The 24,987-nt window shown below is 43.5% G+C and overlaps 2 protein-coding genes across 2 annotated transcripts in view; both read left to right on the plus strand.

Moving 5' to 3' along the window:
- The first annotated feature begins 3,514 nt into the window (after positions 1-3,514).
- On the plus strand, positions 3,515-11,201 carry LITAF (lipopolysaccharide induced TNF factor). The gene is made up of 4 exons (XM_058035565.1): positions 3,515-3,572; positions 7,540-7,719; positions 8,107-8,263; positions 8,572-11,201. Exons 2-4 carry the CDS (start codon positions 7,542-7,544, stop codon positions 8,678-8,680), a joined length of 444 nt encoding a protein of 147 aa, XP_057891548.1. The 5' UTR covers positions 3,515-3,572; positions 7,540-7,541; the 3' UTR covers positions 8,681-11,201.
- Positions 11,202-12,287: 1,086 nt separating this feature from the next.
- LOC131090453 (uncharacterized) overlaps positions 12,288-24,987 on the plus strand; it is a 71,906-nt gene continuing 59,206 nt past the window's right edge. Inside the window, exons 1-8 of the mRNA XM_058035828.1 lie at positions 12,288-12,441; positions 14,428-14,478; positions 15,104-15,264; positions 16,232-16,302; positions 18,299-18,464; positions 19,027-19,164; positions 19,927-20,116; positions 21,140-21,267. Of these exons, the coding sequence (XP_057891811.1) occupies positions 12,288-12,441; positions 14,428-14,478; positions 15,104-15,264; positions 16,232-16,302; positions 18,299-18,464; positions 19,027-19,164; positions 19,927-20,116; positions 21,140-21,267 (1,059 nt within the window). The remainder of the gene's footprint in view (positions 12,442-14,427; positions 14,479-15,103; positions 15,265-16,231; positions 16,303-18,298; positions 18,465-19,026; positions 19,165-19,926; positions 20,117-21,139; positions 21,268-24,987) is intronic.

A 24,987-nucleotide genomic window follows, 5' to 3' on the forward strand; every position in this document is an offset into this window, starting at 1 on the left:
TGTGGGCTTCCTGGGCCTCACCCAGGTTGGTTGCTGGGCTGTAGCTCTGTTCCATTAGCCTAAGAAATCTGGCACAAAATAACCCCACCTGTGCTGGAGATGAGAGGGGCTGAATGCAGCTGGCCTTAATTTCTGGTTATTATCAATTTGGCACTCTGGTCTGGTTGTGTTTATTAAGAACATCCACAAGCACAGATTCACAAATAGTGCTATTTATTGAAGCAACAGGAATACAGATTTGGAATTGCTGTTCATAAATGCTGTTAGTGCATTAGCACCAGCCAATGGTAAATTAAAAATTCAGTTTTTCGTTACACTTCACAGTTATTTAAGCTTAGTTTCACCCATGTATGGTCTGACACAGAAACACCAAACTTACTAAAGAGGCATCTCTCCTTTGGGTAGGAGAGAGGAGCAAAACCATTCACTTGTCTATGAAATGGGGTCATATTCTCATCCTCTACATGGAGGATTCCAAATACCAATTTTATACTTTCGGATAATTGAGGTGAGACTGTAGTCAAATATAATTGGTTACCTGTTGCTTCCATCTTAGATAGTGGGGAGGAAGGCACTTTCTCAGTTGCATGCTGGTGGATGTTTCATAGCTAAATGAGGGATAATGAGGATTTCAGTTACCTTTGGTCAGGCTGAGTGAGGATTAATGGTTGAATCAAAAGCAGAACAGAGACATGATACTTCAGTGTTGCTTCCTCCTTCACTCAGCTCAGGCAGCAGTAAAGGTCATCCGACCTTTGCTTGATCATCTTCATTCCCATCAACATTTTACAACTGCACATCACCATCACAGAATCACAGAACAGTGTGGGTTGGAAGGGACCTTTAAATATCATTTAAAGTCAAAGGCCCCTGTAATGAGCAGAAACATCTTTCAGTAGACCACGTTGCTCCGAGCCCTGTCCAACCTGGCTTTGAATGTTTCCAGGGGCATCCACCACCTCTCTGGGCAAACTGTGACAATGGTTTACCACCCACATTATAAAAGTCTCCCTTTTTAATATCTAATCTAAACTGACCCCTCCTTCCAGTTAAAATCATAATATCTTTTCCTGTTGCAACAGGCCCTGCTAAAGTTTGTCTCCAATTTTCTTATAGGGCCCCTTCAAGTACTGAAAGGAGCAGTAAGGTCAGTCTGAAGCCTTCTCCAGACTGAACATCTCCAGCTCTCCCAGCCTGTCTCCACAGCAGAGGTGCTGCAGCCCTTGGCACATCTTCCTGGCCACCTCTGGATTTGCTTCAGCAGCTCCACGCCCTTGTTCTGCTGGGGGCCACAGACCTGGATGCAGCCCTGCAGGTGGAGTTTCATGAGAGTGGAGCAGAGAGACAGAATCCCCTTCCTTGACCTGCTGGCCACACATCTCCTCACAGGACCGGATTTCTACTGCTAATACAGCCTGCTGTGTGTGGATAAGGGGGCTGAGGCCCTGTCTCCATACCATGTGTGAGTACACTCTCTGCTTCACTGAGGCACTGGGCTGGGAGCTCTACACTTTAGCCCAGACACCATGAAGGGTTTAAGCCTCCCTCAAGTCAGGTGTAATATAAGCAAGTGCCTCAGTTCATCCTTGCCCAAGCAGCCTCCTCAATTCTCCATAGCAAACCTGCCAGTTTTCCACAAGCTTGTCACTGAGAATCAGGAATAAAACTCCTTAACACCAATGTAGTATTAAGAGGCAGGGCTTTACTTTTGGTACCTGATGGACAGGATAACTGTGCCTAAGGTGCACACTTGGCTCAAGGTGGTACAAGTATTTATTAGTAAGGATATACATATTCCCCAGGAAAGTGATACAGTTTGTTACTTTAGGTGGCCACAGAGCCAATTGCCTGTGTTGGGCCGATTTGTTCCACTGAGCACTACACAACATTCCATTAATTGTGACTTCTGTGTAATTGTCCACACACTCCCAAGTGCTGTGGTGGCCTGGTCAGCCACAGGCTGGCTAAAGCTGATGCTTCTTTCACCCAGTGCCATCCAGCAAAAGGACAGAATTAGCAGATGGTGAGCAGGGTGAGAAGGAGGCTGGACAGTGAGAGGAAATACACTCACCAGTAAATGGATGCTAACTGCCTACTTGGACATTTGGGGGAAACAGTAGTAGGGCAAAAAGGACCTGGGGTCCCCAAGGAGGAGCATGGGCCAGCCTAGACTAGATGCAAAACACAACACATGAGAGAGCATTGGCAGCTGGAGTAAGAAGGCTTTCAGTTGAAGGCCATGCCTTATTTCACCCTAGGAGATGTGTTCAGTCATTGCTTATCTCTTTTGTGGCTCCTAAGCTGCTCATAGCCACCTGGGGAAGGGGGTTTAGTTAGTAAGAGAACAATTATTCCAACTTTAGTTAATCCAGGCCAACAAAGACCAAATTACACAGGTTTTGCTCCTGAGAAAAAGAATATATTATGTGATTTCTCGGTAATGGAGTAAATTTATTCACCTCTAAGTTTAGTTCTAATCTCAGTACTGGTAAATCACACTCCACACTCCTCTCCCTAAATCGGGGGGACTGGAGCATTCATGCCCTCAATACTCTCAACCTCTGATGACATCCCCAAGTGCCCATACTTGCAGGTGAATCAATAGATTACTGTGACTGCAGAGCTTCCTGTTGGGTTTATCATCACTTTGGGTAAACTTCCTTCATCCTATAAAACCTGACTCCTTGCTCCAGGATGGATTTGAAGTTTTAAGTGTGTTCCTTAGGGCAAGGTTCAAGAAGATACTCAAATACAAAACTAGGACTTGGACGGATTTTAGATGTTTTCAGCCAAAAGGCCTTATGAACTGTCCCTGCTGATAACCCGCAGGGGTTAGTTATCAAGACCCTTCAGTCTAAGGTAGATTCACACAAAGCAGCATGTGAAGCAGTCCCTTTTGAAGCCCGTTTAGGGATCTGGCCATAATTTAGTTTTGTGTTATCCTGCAGCTGGATAGAGGAAGGATTGACATACTCTTGCGTTTTCCAAAGACTGAATCCAATTCAATTGCTTGTAAAGGCACTACCTAAAATCACAGAATCTTGAACTTGAAAGTTTTGTTGATCATTTTATGTGTTCTTGTATGTTGTCTGAAATATCTGATCTGGTAAGGTATAGGGCACTGTAGAAGTAGTGAAGTGATTTCCTTGCAGTGTTACAGAACGTGGTGCTTGGCTGCGCTGCTGATGGGGCAGTTGAAGATTACTGGTTTAATGTGAGCGAGCTCTTGGCGAAAGTCGCGGAGTTCCCGATGGCCGTGACTGCGAAACGCGCCAGGAGTGCCTGTACTTGCACAGGCTTTCCCCGTTCCCTTCCCGTCCTGCCCAGACACGCCGCTCCGGGAGCCGATGGCTCGGGGGAAGCGGCCGAAGCGGCTCCCGGGCAGGGCCCGGCCGGGGCCGGCGGAGCGCCCTCCCGAGCAACCCCCGCGGCGCCTGCTCTAGGGGGAAGGGGAGGAGGAAACGCGGGTGGGGACGGGACGGGACAAGCCAAGCCCTGCTGACGGTGGCCGCGCCCGGGCGAGTGGAGACGAGCGGAGAGGCCAGGAGGGCTGGCGGGCACGGCTGGGCACGGTAAGGGCTGCCCGGAGCCTGGCGGTGCGGCGGGCAGGGCAGAGCGGGGCGCCGGGGGGGCTTTGCTGCTCCGCCGGGGCCGCTCCCGGGCCCGAACGCTGCCCTCCCCGGGCCGCTCCCAGTGCTCCGGTGCTCCGGCCCGGCTGCGGGGAGGGGGAGAAGCCGCGGCTCTGAGGCTGGTCCCGCCCCGCGGGAGCCCCCGGGGCACCGAGGGCAGCTTGGGGCTTCGCGGGCCAGCGGTGTCCCGAGCGGCGCAGTCCCGGTCCCGGTCCCGGTTCCGTCCGGGAGAGGCCGTGGGCGGGGGCCGAGCGAGGCCGGAGTTTCGCTTTCCCGAGTGTGGCAGGCGGAAAGTGGCCCTTTCCTTAGGGAATGCTCTCGGGATCCGCGCGGCAGCAGCTCCTCTCGGAGCGGCCCTCCCTGCCCCGGGGAGGGGGTTACTCACAGGATGAAGCCACTCACAGGATTATTCCAAAACTTGACTACTTGATAAAAGTAATACTCTGGCCTCTGAAATCGCTCCTGCCGGCGGAACACACCGTGCTTCTTCTTTTACTTTTATTTCTACTTTTACTACTATACTTCGCCAGTCTAGAATTCAAGGTGACCACAGTGCCGTTGGTTCTTCCTGAAATTATGTCAGAGGGTTTTTTTTGTTGTGATTACTGGATTTTATTCTCTCACAAATGCCTGGGAAATTTAAACAACTTTGAGATAGTATTTCTCAGCAGGTTGATAAACTTGGAAGTTGTCCAGAGTTCAGACAAAGTTGGTGGTCCAAGAAGGTGCTGTGTTAGGGCTTTGCACTGCATAACTCCGAGTGCTCTGATAAACCTGTATATCCTGCTGGCTTGTTAAAAGCTTCAACCTGTATTTCATTCTCGGTGTTGCTGACCAGTTGCTGTCTTAGACGTTGATGTGCAGGGAACCCTCAAAACCACCCCTGTTGTTAGAGGGCAGCTTGGGATTTCTAGTGAAGAGGACTGCATAGAAATTGTTTATTTAAGGATTAAATTGTGCCAAATTTTAGCAAGAGATTAAGGGAAGGGCATCAACAGATTTGTTTGGCCAGACTAGGTTAGGATAGCTGTAATTGTAAGCAGCTCTTTACTAGAGGGGTTTTTGGTTGGTTGGTTTTTTACATACCAAGGAGAGAGGTGGGCTATTATCTTCTTTTTCTCTTGTCCCCAGCCTAATTTTCAAGACCTGGAGTGTGAAACACACTTGCATATTTGCACTGACTGTATGAAGTGATGGATCAAATATCTCTTCAGAGCTGACATTTAAAGCAGAAAGGACATTAGAAAAATGAAATTGAAAAGCTGAAGTTGTGGTTACATCTACATTATTCAGTAATTTGAAGAGGCTTTTTTGTAGTCCCAATGTCATCTTGATGTTTATTAGGAATTTTTGTTTAGATAGATAACTTCAAGGAATTCATACATGGTTTTAGTTTTTTACCATTCACTGTAGTACTTTTTACATGTTGTTTGTGCTACAGATTTGAAACCTAAAAAAAAAAAAAAGGGATTCCACAAAGTGCTGTGAGGACCTGAAACCTGTTCATGTTTGCCTACAGAAATAGAAAAAAAAAGTGAAAGTGCAGAAAAAGCGCCTTGATCTCTTTTAAACTGAAATGATTGTTCAAAACCCTTTGGTGGTAAGAAATGATCATGCAATGTAATTTAAAATAAGTAAATATCAAGACTTGAAGTGTTCATGCTGGAAGTTATATAACTTTGAAATCTGTGAAAAGGTGTCATTCAATTTCTTACAACTTGCTTGTCAGTGCAGCAGAGCTGAGCAGCTGAAGTAGCTGTGTGTTTAACCCTGCCTGGCAACTGAGCACCACACAGGTGCTCACTCACTGCACCCCTGAAGAAACTGGATGGCTGTGAGAAAACTCATGGGTTGAGATAAGAACTGTTACATTGAAATAAAATAATAAGAAAAGTAATAATTTAATAGCTGTAATGAAGAGGAAGCTAACAGAGGGAAATACAGTCTAGCAAGGGAAGCAAATGAGAGCAGTTGCTCACCAGCAACCAACCATTGCCCAGCCAGTCCCTGAGTAGTATTTCTCTCCCAAAAACCTTCCTGGTTTTATGGCTGAGTGTGATGTTCTATGGTCTGGAATATCCCTTTGGTCAGCTGTTCTGGCAGTGTCCCCTCCTGGCTTCCTGTACACCCCCAGCCAACACCAGCACACCAAGTGGGGCCAGTAGATCGTGATTCAGCTCTGTAGTTTAGTCACAAGGAGAAAACTTCTCTTTTCTAAAGAAATCAGAAGATCAGTGTTTTTTAAGGGTATAGCTGTGAAATACTTGTTGCTACAAAAACTTAATGAGTTTCAACATCTTGGACTGCTGTCCTGTTTCCTCTTCATTCTGCCAAAGCTGCAGTGTGAGTATGAGAAAAGTGGGAAGGAGCAATGTTTGTCCCAGGCTTACCACAATTACTGCTCCAGCACCTGTAGGCATGTCTGTTCTTCTGTACCCCTCCTGGCCACAGGGTTACTATAAAACCTACACTTGACTGAGTACACAATTCCCTTTGTAATATACCTTTCCACATTTCTGCTAAATCTGCTGGGAAGACTGTGAGACTCCTGAAATTTATAAACATTGGTGTTTCCTGGTGTATCCCCATGCCTCCAGTGCAGCTAATTAGTCCTGTGTAGCCTGGAAGAGTGAACAAACCTGTGACAAGTTCTTTATGGAAGTGTTTATAGACTTCACTGAAATCCTGATGAAAGCTGTATTGTGTGAAAAAGGTAATCACCAGTATTCCAGGCACTTTTCCATGCTCTGGGAGAGTGGAAGGGCTTGTGTCATTGTTGGGGACTTGTGTGCTGGGTCTCACCCAAGCTTTGTGTGGATGGAGTGACACCAGTCCTAAACAGACACACCCAAAATTCTTTTTCTTGGCCATGTTGTCTTTTGAACCTGCAGATTGCATCAGTGCAATTTCCCTTATTTTATTCACAGTAGTGCTGTGGGTAATTGGAGCTCCTATATAACTTTCATAGCACCATAGAATTAATATTCCAAATACAGCTTGCTTTCCCAGACAGTACTGAGTGAAAAGACATGCATGTGTACAGAGGGATCATGTGTGCAGCAGCAGAATGGAGTGTGACTCTTGGAGAGCTGTCTGATGGTCCTTAGGAGGAAGGGGGAAAGGGAGATGCTTGGTCAGCATTGATGCCATGAGACCTTGTTCCACAAAGAAAAGGAAGTGGGTAGGTGGGGAGGAGGAGAGGAAGTCTGCATTGAACCTGCTGTAGTTTCGTGGCGGCAGTCAGCATTCCTATCCTCTGCAACAAAATAACAATTGGTGGAGGAAAGTTTGCCCTACAAACTCATTAAAACATTGCTAAGAAGCAAAAATGACAAGGGTCGATATAGTAGATATATTTGACAGTTATAAAAGCTTTGAGTTCAGTTGGACATGCTTAATTGTTTGGGTTTCTTTTTCCTTTAATACAATTACTTCTTCTTTCAAATTACAGCAGAGGTAAATAGTATTTTTAAAATATTGAAGTTTTACCACAAACCAGGCTTACATTGGTTAGCAACTACTATGTGGCCTATCATACTGTTCTGTTTTTCAGGAGAACAAGAGAGATTAGAAATAGTGTTCTTGGAGAATTATGAGACTTAGATTATTTAGTATATTAATAAAGCCCCACGTCCCTCCTTTAGTATTTTTAATTTATAAAGGAAGAATTGGTGTTGAGTCAAAGTGTAAAAAATTCCCAGTGAAAAGGAATTGGGTAGTAGGCAACAACAGTGAAATCAAGATTAACATTTAATACTATCAGAAACAAATAGCAGCCAATTAATTTTATGCTGGCAAAAGTTCCTTTTAATTTAGTTATCTTCTTGCTGTTGATTCAAGCCAAATTATTTGTCAATTGCCATTAATAAATAATACCTTCTGTTATGATTTTCTCTCTTTGATGTTTTAGACATGTCTGCTGCAAGTGCCAAACCTGTCCCCTCTGCACCACCTTCTTATGAGGAAGCTGTAGGAATCAATGTGAACTATCCTCACCCCTATCCCGTCCCTGGCCCTGGACGGACGCCAGATGGGAAGGGAACGAACCTTCCCCCACACATGGGACAGCCTCCACCAGCAAGTAACCCCAGTAAGCCTCCAGAACTCTTCTGTACCTTATGTCAAGGTGGTGTCAAAGTGGTTGTATAATAGGTGTTGTTAGAAGATGAAAAATTGTGGTTTGCAGGTGTTCAACACCTGCCAAAAATACTTTTGAAGAGGGTAAGATTAATCTTTTCTTGTGAATCCCTCAGTGTGCAGTGATATCAGTAACATCATTTGGCTTTCTGCAGTTTTTAGTGCAGCTTTATTTTTAAGACAGTGTATTTCTGCATTAGGAAATGCCATGGTTATTTCTGTCATTGTGTATTTCATTGTTCTGAGCCCTGAATATTTCAGTTGTACCTTGTTTAGAGGAAGTGGATTGCTACTCTTTTTTCCTGTTCCTCATGGAGTAACCAGCCATTTCTCTGCTCAGTTACTGTTCAGACGGTGTACGTGCAGCAGCCAGTAATGTTCTATGACCGCCCAGTTCAGATGGTCTGCCCTTCCTGTAACCAGGTGATAGTAACACGTCTCTCGTATGACTCTGGAGCTTTGACCTGGCTGTCATGTGGTGGCCTCTGCCTGCTGGGGTAAGTCAACTCCAATTTGCACTTTTACCTTGACTTTTTTTAGCTATAACATAGAGCTAAACAGAGCTCTCAGCTTTTCTTTCTCTGTGTGGGACCTGAGCCTTCAATTAGCCTACATCTGCATCTGTGTCCTACTGGACCTTAAAGCAGTTCTGGAACATTTCAGTAATGGACTCCATAGCCATGTGTGTTCTTCCCAAAGCTTATGGCACCAGTTTTACTGATTGCTTTTGAACAAAATACATTTTACCTTCCTGTGTGTATAAAAAGTGGTAAAGCAGTGTTTTTCTCTTTTTTTGCCTTTGCAGGTGTATAGCAGGCTGCTGCTTAATTCCCTTCTGTATTGATGCCCTAAAGGATGTGGATCACACCTGTCCAAAATGCAGTGCTCTTGTTGGCTCTTACAAACGTTTATAGCCAGTGTTTATACATTGATTTATTAAGTTGTTTAGCACTTCTACAGGTCCTCTCTGAAGCTTTATGGAGACTTTCCATTTTTCTGTGCATCCTGTCACTGGAAACAAATAAAAAGTAATGTTTATTGCTAGATGGTTTGAATACACAATTGCTTGAGAGGAGGAGTCTCACTTAGGTCTGTCAAAAGCATACCTAGTCTGTATGGGCCACTCAGTCCAGCACCAATGGAGAGCAATGGAGTGTTTCCCTTTTTGCTTAACACAGAACAGGTTGGTGATATTCTTCAGTTAATCTTGTCTCAGGCATGATGCACATTGTGCTTGCATTGAGACTGTAAAGTCTCAGCACAGAACAAGAGGAGGACATGTATGGAGAACTATTTAGGCTCGTGCTTTGGCAGCAGCACTGCTTACAAACTTGCGGGGAGTTGCCTCAGAGATAGGTGCTCCTCTTTGAAAAAAGAAATCCTGTGTTGTCATTTTTTCATGACCACTAGAATTCATTTTAAAACTTTTGTAGTTTGAAGAGAACCAAACCTGAAAGCTTCTTCCTTCTTGGAGGTAGCTTTCCCAAATGGACAATTCAGGTGGTTGTGCAAAAATAGTGAATGAATCTGGTGTCTGAATTTCCTTGCCAGTTTCAAGTCTAGTCATGTCTCTAATCTGAAGTAAAGATGTTCATATAGAAATTTGTTCAGTGGTTTTTGTTAGGCTGGAGGCTTTCTTACTGCTGATTGAAAGTCTTCTTCATGCCAGTGGAAATGCCCAGAGAGCCTTGGTTATAGCATTGGAAAACTTCCTTGTACATTTATGTAAGTCAGCTGATTGACCATAAACAAACCTCAGCCTTATCTTAAGGCTCAAATTCCACCTGAAACACAAATAAAACATCCAGGCTTTTAGTTGTTGATCTGCTCATTAATTATTGTTTCCTTATCATGAAGGTAAAATGTGTGTTAAGGAGTTTCTCTGATTTTTCTAAATTAAATAAAAGTTGAGTTCTGTTTTTAGAAACTTAAGCTGGATATGCTTATTTAAGATGATAATCACAAAAAATTTGGGAATGAGGCTCTGAAGGTTGAAGCAATTTCTGTGTCATAAGCAACTGGATCAAACAACATTTTGATGCATATTACAGAATCCAAATCACAAAATCAGCTGGGTTAGAAAAGGCCTTTGAGATCCTTATATCCAACCTGTGTCCTAATGCCACCTTATCAACCAGACTGTGGTGCTGAATGCCACACACAATCTTCTCTGAAATACCTCCAGGGACAGTGACTCCACCATCTCCCTGGGCAGCCCATTCCAACATCTGATCACCCTTTCTGGAAAAATCTTCTTCCTAATGTCCAACCTAAATGATACCTGTCCAGAAAAGGCAGACAGGTGTTTAAACAAGGCTGTGTTGGTAACACTGTATTAATACCTGTAAAAGTAAAAAGCTAAAATAAATACAAATAAAAATACTGCGTTTACTCTTCTTGCCAAATGTGCCTTCTGTATATATTTGGTGTAAATTAGTTTTTCAAAAGTCTTTCAACACTTTATGTTTGAAATCCAGTAATTTTGTAGATCATGTACAATCTCTAGGCCTTGTCTTAATTAGGTTTTGTAAACTGATGCTGCTTGTGAGCCCGTCTGCAAGTGATTTAAGAGCTTCCTTGTGTATTTGGAAAAGGTTTCTGGTCTCCTTATGCCATAAGAATGTACATCAGGAGCTACTCACTGGCAAGAGGATGATGGAGATAAAAAGCTGGTGGTTTTGTAGCTTTCCATGCTGATGATGTGGTACCAACAAGTGCTTTTGTCTCCTGGTGCACCCCCACAGTGCACTCTGTGTTCCTGAAGGGCTTGGGTGATGCTGCATTGAATTTTCTGCTCTGGTGACACGAGCAAGTCCTGTGCCTTACTGGGTGTCACAGAAAATGTGCTTCTTGTCAGTTTATTGTCAGAGCAAGACAGAAGAAATGAAGCTCGCAGTGTTTCCAAAATTGGGATTTGCTTGCATGGTACGAAGGATTTTAAATTCTTTTAGTACCTTGTCAGTCTGGTCTGGATAATCCTGCTATATATTCATTTGGTAAGTCTTCCAATTGTTATTACCTTAGCTCCCCTTGTCTCTTTAAAGTGATGATTGGAAAATCTGAGGTGGTGGCGCCAGAATGCAAAACACCAAAAACAAAGATTTATGTGGACAGTCCATTGATTCTCTTTAAGTTCCTTGTATGGATTGCATAGCACACACAATGTTGGCAGCTCTTGCTTCCAATTCAGCATTCTGCAAGGCTTTCTGCTGCCCTTCTGTAGTTGTGTTTCCTTAAATGCAAAGTGTGTTTGTTCTCTTGTGTATGGAATAATCTACAGACTGTGCCAAAGTAACCTGCTTTGTTAAACCTACCTTGGACAAACAAATGCAGGATATAACTTGCTTTGTGTGAAAGCCCTTTTGTTTGATTATGTTGAAATTACTGTTTATTTTTAAAACTGACTCTATTTAAAATAAAAGCTTTGTCTTTCTATCTAGTGCTTGTAATTGAAAAATTATAATATTTGGAATGTTTCCAAACACATGGATTGGTGAAATGTTAAAAGAAGAAATGTAATTACAGGGAGAAATTTTTCAGAGTCTAACCTGGGCCAAGTCTCTGATAAATGGCACGGTCTGCCTTGCAGGCCAACTGTCCCACACAGAGCCACACTGAAAATGTGTTGTTTTCCTGCAACCCGGGCCCTAGAAATATTTTTTCAATTAAAACTTTTGGGTAAAACTTTCACTTGCAATGCTGAGATTGCAAGCTGAGAAGGAAAGGTCCCTCATGAGACTCCTTTCCTCAGGCCCCCCAGCTCCCTCAGCTGTTGCTCATCAGTTTTGATGAGGAGCTCCGTTGCACGTCTCTGGTCACGCCGCAGCAGCTCAGTGTCTTTGTAGCGAGAGGCCCGGAACTGGACACCGGACTGGAGGTGCAGCCCATCACCCGTTTCCCCGCAGCCGTCCCTGACTCTTTCGCTCTGCCCGCCCTTGCCCCGGCTGTGCCCCGGAGGTCGAGTTTGGGGCCGGCCCGCCGGGGAGCGGCCGCTGCCAGAGCCCTGGGGCGGACAGGTGGCCCCTCCATCTCTTAACTTCGGCTGGGAAAACGCTCTGGAAAGTGTTGGTGCCTCGCAGCGCCTTCGCAGCGTTTTCCCCATAGGTGGGGGTGTTCGTGCTGCTGCCCCGGGCGGTGGCCGGCGCTGTGAGGAGGGCTCCGGGACATGCCCGGAGCTGTGAGGGGTCCCCGGCCGCGGGCTCCGGGACGTGCCCGGTGCTGTGAGGGGGCTCCAGGACGTGCACGGCGCTGTGAGGGACCCCGGCCGCGGGCTCCAGGCGGTGCCCGGTACTGTGGGGGATCCCGGCAGCAGGCTGCCGGCAGTGCCCGGCCCTGTGAGGGGAGCTCCGGGCCGTGCCCTGTGCTGTGAAGGGGGCTCTGGGACGTGCCCAGCGCTGTGAGGGGGGCTCCGGGACATGCCCGGCGCTGTGAGGGGCACCCCGGCCGCGGGCTCCCGGCGGTGCCCGGCGCTGTGAGGGGGGCTCCGGGACATGCCCGGCGCTGTGAGGGGGGCTCCGGGACATGCCCGGCGCTGTGAGGGCACCCCGGCCGCGGGCTCCCGGCGGTGCCCGGCGCTGTGAGGGCTCCGGGGCCTCCGTTCGGGGCCGTAACCAGGCGGAGCTCCCGGCCATGGGAGGGCTGCGAGCGCAGGAAGGCGGAGGTGCGGCGAGCGCAGGTGGGTGTGGAACCCTGGCCAAGGGCTCTTCCCTCCTATCAGTGTTACGATAATATTAATTTAATATTATTTGTGGGGCCTTTGCGGACTTTGCCAGTTTGTAAAAGTTCAGGCTTTCTTGGCAATAATGGTGAACAATTCTCTGGTGTCCACAGACAGGCTTACCTGTTGTGTGACAGATAGTACTTTTTATTAAATTCATTTTCCAAACTTGAGTACCGTATCCATTAAAATGGATGAATACTTTTCTGAGACTTACAGCCAGAGTGGGTCTCTAGTGTGTCATTAAACAAGTGTGTTTGCAACACGTGTCAGATTTTCTTCCATTTTTTAATATTGTCTAGGACAGCAATGTGCTGGAAATTTCTCTTCAGGAAGTTCTTCTTCTGCCTGTTTTGGGGGTGGTGTTTTGATTTTTTAGGAAAAGTTCACCTGTGTTAGGTAGGAAAAAATGCTTACAAGATGTTGACTCTTGGGCTCCATCCTGCACTTGCTAATCACTACGTGAGAGATGTCACCTGAGTCAAGTGCACAGGACACTTACGTGGTATTTTATCTTAAAGGTTTGACTTCAGTGTGCATTTAGTACCTAGCTGCTATTCAGGCACTTAATTCTGTATTTAGATGTTTCAATAAAAACTGCCCTGGTTTGCAGTGAGCAGTAGCTCAGCCTAGACTGGAGGGTTTGCAGCAGCAGGAAACCAATGTTTGCCTGCCCACAGGCTTCCCTTAGGAGGTGCTGGCACACAGGCACAGCTGAGTTGTGGCCATGGCTCAGGGGTACATGGGCTCAGAGTGCATGGGCAGTGTGGGAAGAGCCCTGGCCCAGGAAGAGGGGTCTGCCTGGAAGGCCTATGTCTGATGTGTTCTACAAACCTGATTGGTACCAGAAGGATGGTGGTTCAGTGGTTTTGTGTGTTATTCACACACAGTTTCACCCATTTGAGGACTGGGACTTTGGTGGGATGAGCTGCTTCCCATGAACTTGCTTGCTCCCAATGGAAACCCCTTCCCTTTACTCCCAAAGGCTTTCATCCTGTGTGCTTTTTTGGTTGATTGTCAAGGACTGATTGCTAGGGTGGCTTTTACATTTGTTAATTTAGTTTAAACTCACTGCATGGGATTGTTCTGAGCATTTGCTCCGTTATGATGCCATATACCTATTTTTTTTCCTTGAAGTTTTGTGGGATTTCTAATAGATTAACTTCTCTTTCTCTTCTTTTACAAAAAGGCTGAAATGCTGTTGGGGATGGGATCAGGGGTGATGTGTCTGTCTCTCCCCCTTACCACAACCTCCCCCTCCCCTCTGCAGGCTGCCCCTACCAGAGCCCCTCCTCTGGCAGGAAGAGGGGAGTTGAAATAGTGAGCTCCTGCTTTGTGAAGGAAATTTTCTTTCAGTGCCTTGCTCAGAGGTGCCTTTGAGAGCAGAACTGATGTGGTTTTGTGAACTTCTGCTCTGAGGAGGTGATTTCGATGGCCACAGGGTTGCTCGCCATCATTTTACTCTGTGTTGTTGTGGCTGGAGCTTCAGGGAGTAAGTAAAAGAAATTTTTCCTCTGCTAAGATTGATCTCTCAATGCAGAATACTTCTACTAAGAAATGTTCTCACTGGCAAAACTTCAGAGGATTATGTTACAGCTTGTAGGTTTGTAGTAATTCTTGTAGCAGCTTTGTCTGGATTTTTAGTGTAGTGTAGCAGTTTGCCTGCTGAGCTCTTTGGGTGGTACTGGGCAGGTGGGAGAGCACCCTCCTTGGAAAGGATGCATTAAATAGTGCATCTTCCCCCAGCATTCTGGGGAAAACAGCAGAAATAGTGAGATTCTGTCAGTCTGTATACTTGATAGAAAAACTCTCATGGATTTATTTATTTGTTTTGAGGACCATGCTTTGATTTCAGTAATTTCACTGAAGTTCAGAAGCAGCAGGTCTCTGCTGAGCTGCACACAAATTTGCAGCACTTCTCTGTTCTGTTACCTGTCATTGCAGGATCCTCAGAGAGGTTAAGTTATGGAGCTTCCTGTTTTACAGAATGTGCAGGTGAGTAAAACAAGACAAGAAAAGAGGAATTTGAAAACTTGCACAGGGATATTGTGTTCTGAGAAGAATGGTACTTATCTCTGAGTGATCAGCATTCATGGAAGTAGCAGAGAAGTTCCACCAAGATTTACTGGGTCCACACCTGCCTGAAGTTTGCATTCTGTGAACTCTGAAAACTCCTAAGCATTAGAGCTGAGGAAAGGACTAAGCCAGTGTGGGACTAAGCCCAGCCATGAGCACAAAAAGCAGAATCTATTTCATCCTGCTGTGGTGGAGGTCCTGCTTTGCTGCTCTCTGAAAGGTGCTGAAAGAGGATCGTGCTGTAAATGCATTACCTTTCTGCTCTGCCCTTGGAAATTAACTTCTTGCCTTGAAGGAAATTGTGAGGTTATGTGCTTGGGAGAGGGGAAGTCTTTTCACCCTCCCTACAGGAGCTATGGCTGGCACACAGGGTGTTCTCAGAAATCCAGTTCTTTCAATTGAACGTCCAAGTGGGAACAATCTAAATATCCATCCCTTTACTTAGCTGATTGCCATGGCTGAAAGATTAAAAGATAGAAAAAAATAGAGAGAAGGGGAAGTTTAATAGGCTTAAGAACACTCCCTGTTTTTGTTTATTTCCTAGGACACAGTGCATCATACTTCCCCAAAAGAGCTAGATACAGCTACAGGTACTCAGCAGTCACCAACACATTCCTGCAGGGAAATAGTTACAAAAGCAGTGGCATCTCTCTGGAGAGCACAGTGATCATTGAAGTATTGGGGAATTGCCAGATGGTTTTGAAAGTAAGTATTGTCATAATTGTTTGAGTGATTGAGAGGAGCTGATGTGGAATCTTATTTTTCTTAGGGATTATTACTACATTTCAAACATTTGTTTTTCTTGTAATTGAAAGCCAGTTTGATTCTGGATCTCATAATTAGAGTTGCAGTATTTCTTTGATGCACTACAACTTGAAATTAGGTATTTGCCAGTTTTAAAAGGCAATAATTGTTTTCTTTTCTAAGTGACACAACAGTTTCATGGTTTTGTGTTATGAAGTACAGAACTGGAGGTGAAGCCAGTCCTTGAAAGGAACTTGTTTTACTTTAAAGCACTTTGATATCTGTAGGAATAATTTTAAAATAGCAAGCATTTTAAAGAGAACTTGAGGAACTTGTATGATGTGCTGGATTGGTGCCATTCCTAGCCCAGTGTAAAAGTCAATCTTGTACCACTCCATTCATCCCAACAGGAGATCTGTCCCAGTGACAGGAGCAGCAGGGAGTTTCAAACTGCAGAGCTTCTCCTAGGGTTAGCCCTGTGGCAGGCCAGGTGGAGAACTACAGGGGCAGCAAGGAAAATCAACTCCTCAGCTGCCTGGGCTTTCCTTCAGGTTAACAGAGGGGATAATTCACTAGTTTTGCTTTAGTAGACATATGTCTACTAAATACACACCCATGAGGCCAACAAAGAAGAGCAGATTTATACCTCTCCTAGCACATGGATAAAAATTAACTGGTTAGTGATTTGATGGTAAAAGGGATATAATAGTGCTGTGTAAAATGGGTTTAATAGTGAATGAAGCTTCTTCACAGAAGAACTTTCTGGAAACTGCCTCAGATATGCTACTGAAGATAGGGCTAATGCAGTTCTGTTGCAAGACTGAACCTTTGTTCATATTCTGTGATGTTTGGTGTGGATATCCTGATGTGATAAATCCACAAGTTCCTCCTGACAATGAAATATATTGCCTATAATCTTTGCTCCTAGGTGCAAGATGTACAGATTAAGAAAAGTTTTGCATCCAGAGAGGAGTCTCTGATGGAAATGGAGAGTCTAAGGTAGAAAACCTTCTAATTGGTCTGTTTTTTGGGTTTTTTTGAAACTATATGGCTTAGCAGCAGCTTGACTGGACACCGCTCACTCTGCTTTGTACTCTGCTTAGTTTTAGGGGGTTTCTTTGTTTTGTTTTGTTTAGTTGTTTTTTTTAGATGAGGATCCAGATAAGCAAATTTGCACCATAAGCAAAAATGAGAGAATGACAGACATTTGGTCCAAACAGGTTTTTCCTCAGCATAACTTTCATCCCTTTGTATGTAAAACCTTTTGGATAGTGGACAGTTCAAATTATTTTGAGTACAAATCACCAGACCTCTAGCAGCATGTGTGGATCACAGCTCTCAGAGCTGCAGATGTTACTTCTACAGACTCTAGAGTGTTGCAGTACATTTCAGAAGTTCTTGGTTTAAAAGATTCTCATAAAGCAAAGCTTTGTGTTTTTTTCTTCCAAGGTATTTATATTTCATTTATTTGTCCAATGAGATTTTCTTCCTTTTCTGTTTTTGGGTTTAGTAGCTCACTCATAACATATGTCAATGTTTCTCATTGACTTGCCAAGGTATAGTCTCTAGTATAGATGGCTAAACAAAAAGATCTCAAACTGTGGAAGTCTGGCATTTTCCCAGAGAGCTGATGCTTCTTGTCTCATCAAAAAAAAAAAGCAGTTCTGTTGTCTGATGAAGCTCAGCCTTGTAATCTTCCTCTTTGTCCTGCCACTTGGATTCTCAGCCTTTAAATAACACTGAGAGCTGAGGTAATTGACTCAATTCAAAGGGTCAAAAAGAGCAAGCTTGGGGTAAATGCATTGCTTTTTATATTCATCAGGAAGAACTTTGTGTTCTCTCTATGGGCACTGGTACCAGAGTTCAAATGAGTGTACAGGCACATCTTCTGTCAAGTTATTTGCAAGATTTTCATAGCAGTAAGAACAGTTGTGTATTGTTTGCAGAGAAGCCAAAAAAGAGAGGTAGCAAAGAAAGCATTCAGTGAAGCTTGGCTATTCAGAATAATTATTCAGACAAGTGAGCCTTATTAGCATTTGCCTCAGCCTATTGTGAATATACAGTAGTCTAGCTTGTCCTCTGAACATGCATGTAATTTCCACAGATAGTAGTAAAAACAGACTCAGTTGCCTGGGAGTTCAGAAACCTTTATCTCATATGCCCAGTCTCTTCTGGAAGGACTCTATCCAGATGTTGTATATTAAAGTTTTATCTCTTACTTTGTGACTGATTGACTAGATGAATAGTTAGTGTCCCAGTTAATGTGCAGGTGACCTGTCTAGCTCCCTGTATAGGAGCTGACCATTGGGCTACAATAAAATTCTTCCTTTGGATGGTTTGTTTTTCCCCATTTAGAGGGAAAATATATGATTAAAGTATGTTACATTAGGACTGAAAAATCAATGTTTAAAAGTGATCTCTTGGAAAGGTAGAAAACACTGTACTCTCAATCTGGGATAGTAAAAGCCTTTAGGAAGTGTACTAACAGCAGAGATTGGGGAATAAGTTTGGGATAGAGCCTGAGTATTCACACCTAGCAAAGCAGGAAGATATGGGTTAATTGGGAAGCAATTGTTCTTGTGTGCATCACAGCTGAAGAGGTGTGGTGCAGTTACTTTGCAATTCAGACATGCCTACCAAAGGCACCCTGAATAATAAAATGGAATTTCTCTCTTAATTAAACAAGAATCGTTGCCATTAAGTACATTTATTTGTAAATAATTTGCCAGGACTGTTTTTATTAAGTGTTGCAGTTATGTTGAGGATACTGTAATTATCTTGAGCAGATTTGGTTTTTGGGTTCCACGGGGTTTTTTTAAGGACTCCTTGGGTTAGGCTGAGTTTATGAAGAATAGAAGCTTGCTGTAAAGAATAGAGATACAGAATGAGACAGATGTATTGTAGAGGAACAGCTCTGTTGAGGAAAATCTGAGTCTAATGTCATAAATTGACTTGCACTCTTTGAAGCAAGAAATGATAAACTTTTTTCTCACAGGGAAATACTAGAACAGCATCCTCTTCATTTTTCTTTCCGTGATGGGAAAGTTCTGAAGCTCTGTCCTGTGAGGGGTGAAGAGACCTGGGCACTGAACATCAAGCGAGGCATGCTCAGTGTGCTGCAGACAGAGCCAGAATTCTCTGCTGGTGCTGTTGTTGAGGAGGTGAGTCTGTCTGTCCTGCTCTGAGGTGACTCCTAGCTCTTGTACATGTTAAATCTACTCCACTTGTAAATAAATAAAGGGTTTTGTCACTTGGCTCAGCAGACAGTGGCAGTTATCTGATTGCTTCTTGTGAATGTTCTAAAATTATCTCAGGCTACTGCTGCATGTCAGTGCCTACAGAGATGTTCTGCAGTAGGGCTTGGCACACCCATACATAATTGAAGTTACTCTGCTTAGTGATGCTCTTCTGAATTAATGCTTCCCTGCATGCCCACACCATTTTAAATGGAAAAGCATATGTCTGTAATTACCTGATTCAGAATAACACAGTGAAATTAAACAAACCAACAGAGCCTGGCTACTATAAACTTGACCAAGGTCTTTAAAATTATTTGCCTTTTCATAGCTTTTGTGGCAAAACTGGTCTTCTGCAATGGAGAATTTAGATCTCTGTTTTTATTACAAAAAAGGTAACTATTAAAACTAATTGCAATAACCTACACTATCTCCTTGTATTTTATGTGTGTGTGTGTGTGACTCAACAGTGTGTGTTTGTTACTAGGTGGATGTCCTGGGAATCTGCCCAACCAAGTATCAGCAAAAGGGCCCCATTCTTGTAAAGACAAGGGACTTAAACCTCTGCTCCCATCGCTCTTCTGGTTTGACTTCTGTGCAGTCTGTTGTTCTTCCTCATGTGTCAGTAAGTTTTGGAGAATGACACTGACTCTTGCTTTTGACTCATTTGAAGAGAGTGTCTGCCCAAACTTGGGTTCTTAGCAAAGAAATGGTGAATATTATTTTCCCTGTAATGTCTGTTATTCACAGAATTTGTTTCAATGAAAATTTGCATTGTAGTTGATGGATGTTACAGTATAAATGCAAGAGGCTGTTAGGCACCTGGATTAAACTCTCATTAAAATACTTTACAGAGGTAAACTGAAAATAGTCTGTGGAAGGGGGGAATCGAGAGATGTAAGAAAAAATAAATTAGAAAAAGAAAGTTACTATTTGTAGAAAACTTTGGAAAGATAGATTTTCTAAATGCCAGACTTGCAACTTTCCACTGTTGACAGAAAATACAATCAATGTTTGTATCTTGTGCTGTTTTTATTAGGTGAATATCACCTGTTTCTTGGATTGTAGTAGCTATTCATAATTTACCAGACTTTTGCTTTTTTCTACTTTGCTGACCAAAAATATCTGATGAACTTTGAGGCTTTGTGAATTGAAATGAATTGACACCATTTAATCCTGGCAGTTAATAGCAGTTTTTTTCAGTGTTGAAAAACTAGGCTAAAATTAGGAGTGCATTAACCTCCACAGGCTGGGCACTGTTAGAGATGTGGACTAGAGACTTCTCACTATCCCAGAACTGGAATCCTCTGTGAATTTGGGAGAGGAAGGATTGGGTAGACTGACACAGGTGATCAAGAATCTTCCTGAAGTATCTGTTTTTTCTCAGTCTGAACAGCAGATTGTGTCCTCCCAGCTGGAATGTGTCCAGAGCATCAGGGATGGGGTCCTGGAGGAGGCCAAATGCAGCGAGTCCGAGCGCGCGAGGCTGTTCCCTCAGCAGGGCAGCGGGGCAGAGACACTGACACGGTCTGTGCTCACACTCATGCACGTGGAAACAGAGACACTCTACAGTAAAGGTAACTGTGCTTCTGCTAAAGTAAAGTAAATTCATTTCCTAGAAAAATATTGTGACTTTCTCTTGCCTGTGAGAACTCTTTGCACCCATGATTTTCACCTTTAACGGAATAAACTGCTTTAATGTGGATGTTTTTACAGGCTGCCTAAGCTGTCCCTTCTTTGGGGCTTGGGCCTGCCATAACAAAACTGTGTGGATCTCCAAAACTGGGTAGGTTTCCAACAGTGATGGTCTGTAATGGCTAGCTCCCCTTTATCTACTTTACCTAGTATACCTAGTCCCCTTGTATGCAGAGCATCAGCCTTCCCAGCTCTGTGGACAATTCCTAGTTTTTATATAAATGGAGCCTAAATAATTTTAAGTCCTAATGGAACTAAGGACATGCCATGTCTGAGACCTGTTTTAATTTTTGCTCCTTCTTTGCCCTATATGTTTCTCCTTAGGAAAATTATTTTACTGAAGTCAACAAGGGGCTTGCCTAAGAAATGATTTCCAAGTTGAACTCTAAATGCTGAGGAACATATTTTTTGTCTGTTTCTAAATAATCGTTTGGTTCTTTTTTTAAAGGAACCCCCAAATTTCCAGAACATTTTGTTTGTAATTATACAAATATAAGATGATAGAATTTTTCCTCAGGAAGAGGTTCAGAGCCAAGCCATTTCTTTTTCTTTGCACCTAGAGCTCCTGTTCACCTTTTGGGTGGTTGAAGTGTGGGACTAGTGATTTGATGACATTGGAAAAGATGACAAATGTAAAGTAGCAGGGCCATAATAAGAGATGGATGGGTGAAAAATAGGGCTTTTTCATGTGTATCTTTGTCTTGTTTCTCTCACTCTTTCTTTGGGTTACACTTGTTTTTGTTCTGTTGTGTTCTTAAATTCAAGCTGACTGCACTCCTGGTAATATTCATACAGGGAGAAATAAAGGCTCAGAAAGGAGGTTTCCCCTTGCATATGGGGTTAATGATAGCAAATGGCCAGCAATCACCAGAGATGTGATTTTTCCTTTATGTTCCTTATTCCAGGGGGCTCTGAGGATCTGTATGTGACTGACATTCTCTATGAAAGGGAGGTAACTAAGAGGGAGGTCACTGGAGCAGAAGTGACTGAACTGGTGTGGAAGCTTTGCTTAGCACACAGTGCAAGTTATGAGGTGAGCTGTACAGCCTCTGCTTCCTTGGGAGGCTCTTTGTGGGCTGAGAATTCTCCTGCACAGATAAGAGGTGACCTGGAGAGCAGCAATTTGGAAATACTGAAGCCTTCCATTGTTTTGGACATTTTTAAATGTGGAATTAGAAAAGAGAAAATGCTTTGAAATGTCATTTTCTTATATAAGCAGTAAATCACACTGAGGAGTTAAAACATACTGTAGCCCCCTGAATATTAGGCAAAAATAATTTTGAACTGTATTGTAAATTAATCTGAAAGAAAATGTCCCAAATTTTTGTTTTGCCGTGAAAAAACAAAATCGTATTGGGTTGTCACTGGCAGTTTTGATACTTGACGTCTTTTACAGCTTTGGTGTGTAATACTACCCCTGGCAGTGCTGTTGTCTCCATGTTTATTGGAGTTCTGCCATCCTTATATTGCCTCATGCCCTCAAAACAGTTGGCACATGAAGCCCTTGCCTCTTGGTCTTGGCTGGCAGGTTCCTTGTGCTTCTGAGGAGCTCTAACAACCATGGTGTTTTCTGGGGCTGCTGCTTGGGTCCAGAGGGAATCTCTGCCCCCTGAACCATTTTCGTTGGTGAATGCTGCTAAGACAGGGTGGAATCTTCTGGTCATGTGGAACAGGCAGTGGCTTAAATATTTTTTTATGATGACAGTCATTCTAGATATTGATGCTGGCAGCAGCTGAATCAGTCAATAATTGTCTCTGTGTTTGAAATTAAGATCCCTGTCTCTGAAATTCAGAGGTTTTCAAGAACACCTGTTAGGTTATAAAGAACACCTGTTGTGTACAATACAGAAGGATCAACAGATGATGGTGCTTAATCACTGTTCACCTGAGATCAGCTGAGGGCAAACAGAGGACATTTCATACTTCATATCCTTCAAATAGAGTGGTTCTTGTTAGTAGTAAAGCTCCTAAAGAGAAAAATAAGGGAAAAAATGTAAATGTGAAAACAGAAGAGAACACTCTTTAAGTAATTTTTGGTTTGGATATTATTAGAAAACAAGTATGGTCTAATAGGAAAGGCACTAAACAGGGCATTGGTGCCTCCATGAATTTGCCACTGATGAGTTTAGTCATTTCATTGCTGATATATTCCCTGTCCTCTGAGGTTCTGGTCAGATTGTTTTACTTTGGAGCAAGGTTATTTCCTGTGCAGAGAGGCTCAGATCTCCCCTGTGAATGCACATAGGTCGCAGTGATGTTAAGAGAAGGCTTCATACCCAGCATGGAAGGCACTCACCTTCCTTGTTTAGATGAAGTCCCATGTCAAAGAACAGAAGCTCTCCCTGTCACTCCCCTGGGCTGGACACAGATACTGAAGGATGGAGGAGAGGCTTTATGAGGACTGGAGACAAGTGCAGTGCTGGATTGCAGCTCTGCAGTGATGTCCTGGGTGTGTTCATCCTTCTCTTAGTGTCCCCTGTGATTCATGAGCACAGGTAGGTGTTCATGTTTTGTGTGTGAGACTTCAGGGCAAGGCACAGGGTGGAGCAGGGTAAGTCACAGCTGCTGAAGCCATCACCTGCAATCAGCTGTGATAAATTCCAGCCCCAGACCTTACTCCCAACCTGTTAAATGGTGATCATAGCTGACCTGGTATCACAGCCTGGCTAAAGCCTGGACACGGGGCTGAGCAGAAAGCAGCAGGTGGCCTTTCTGGATGTTGCAATATTAGGGATAAGCTTTTTTCTCTGAGTTATAAGCAGGTCTGCCATCTCTTTTAGCTGCATGCTGTGGAGACTGGGGCTGTGGAGGGCCAAGAGAGCCATACAATAGTGGTTGGTGCTAATACAGAATAAGAGCAGACCTTCCTCTTGGGGAGGGATGATGCTTAATTCCATGGGATTGTCACTGTGCAGCAGTATGAAATGGCATTTAGGCACAGACTAGAGGGTCATATACTGCCTGGAAAATATTGAAGAAAGAAATTACTCCAGGAGACCTGAGAAACTGTAAATCCTATCTTCTGTGGAACACTCCTAATTCAATGTCTTTGAAAGAATGGGAGATGATTTTTCCCAGTAACAATGGGATGTCACTTCTGCCTCCAGAAAGGCTGACTGGCTTCATGTGTGGGAAATTTTGGGGTTTTTTTTCAATCACTAAGATTAGCACAAGTGGCTGCTGTCTGTGCCACTGCCTAAAAGAGAAGTGAATTATTCATCATGTGCCTGTCCCAGCACAGGGTTTGATTGGTTGTCAACCATTTTCACTGTTTCAGGGTGTTCTTTCTGTGTGACCAGACATTTCAAAGAGAATCTTTATCATCCCTCATTTCAACCAATGAAATGTCCTTTGGGCCAAGAAAGAAGTTATGGGAATGCCCACAGTGTTGCTTGGGAGACAGCTTCACTGTTATGCATGTAGAGCTTGTTTGTCCCTTTATTGTTTGGCTCTGAATGAAGTGAGATTATGCATTTCTTTCAGGACACAAAACCAAGAATAAATGGAAGGGAAAATCTCCAACTCTGGGGAAAACAGTGAAGGGATGAGAAAATGGAGGTGGAGATGGTGTCAGTTCCAAGGAAGCGAAGTTGTTGTTTAATTTTTTAATGCTATTATGAGACAAGATTGAATTTCAATGTGGATGTAGATTAGCTAATGGACCATTAAGTGAACAAGCTGCCTGCTGACAAAGAATGGAAAAAGAGAGGGGGAGAAGGGACCCTCTCTTGAGAGAGGCTGGAGAGAAGCCTGTCACACCACTTCTGCTGGGGCTGCATTTCCAGTGACTGGCTGGGATTTGGTGCTTGGGCAGTAGCTCTGGTCAATGTGGCTGTGTATGCAAGAGTAGTCAGATTTGCTTTGCCTTGCTCCTGGACCCCAGTCTGACCCAAAAAAGTTTGTTCTCAGGGCATGATCTTTCATTTTTGTTTGGTTTTGGTTTTTAGGTTTTTTCCCCTGTAGGGCATTCTAATTGCTTTCTTTTACCTAGTTTATTATTTTAAAATAAATAATTTAAATTTAAATAATTTTAAATAATTTAAAATTTTAAAGTATGACAGGTCTGCAGTTAGAAGGATAATCTAGCTTCTATGTAGAATAAAAGCCAGGCTTTCTTGTGCTTCTATCAGAGGTGGGAATGGGAGTGAGATTTGAATGTGGTTTGTTATTATGATACTACAAAGGGAGGAATTTACAATGACAGCTCAATTTCAGTGCAACCAACCTTAAAAAATGACAACAGCCCACCTGGTCAGACAGCTCATTCTAAAGATTTATTATTAGAGAGTAAAAATAGCTGCTTGTCTGCAAAATTTTGCATGGAGTTATTAGAGGAGAGCTTGTCTAGTCAGAGGTGTGAAGCAGAATGAAGTCAGTTTACAGTCTAAAATTGTATCACCTGAAAGTAAATCAGTCTGGCAGTTTTATCTTGACCTGTGCTGCAGCTCCAGCTGATGGGACACCTGGGCAGCAGCTGCACACACAGCTCCTTGTGATGAGATCTGTGAGGATCCCCTGCCCCCCAGTCAATTTGCCTGTGGAGAAATGCACATAGGGCCCAGGCTTTAGAAATGCTTTTAAAAAATTATTATTATTATTCACTAGCTCCATAGTGTCCAGGCTTGGAATCTCTTTTTAAAATAGATCTCAGTGGTAATGAGGGAATGGAATGGAATGGAATGGAATGGAATGGAATGGAATGGAATGGAATGGAATGCATGTGGATCTATCTGAATTCTAGGTATGGAATTAT

Source organism: Melospiza georgiana, chromosome 16 (assembly GCF_028018845.1).
Source record: "Melospiza georgiana isolate bMelGeo1 chromosome 16, bMelGeo1.pri, whole genome shotgun sequence".
Lineage (NCBI taxonomy): Eukaryota > Metazoa > Chordata > Aves > Passeriformes > Passerellidae > Melospiza > Melospiza georgiana.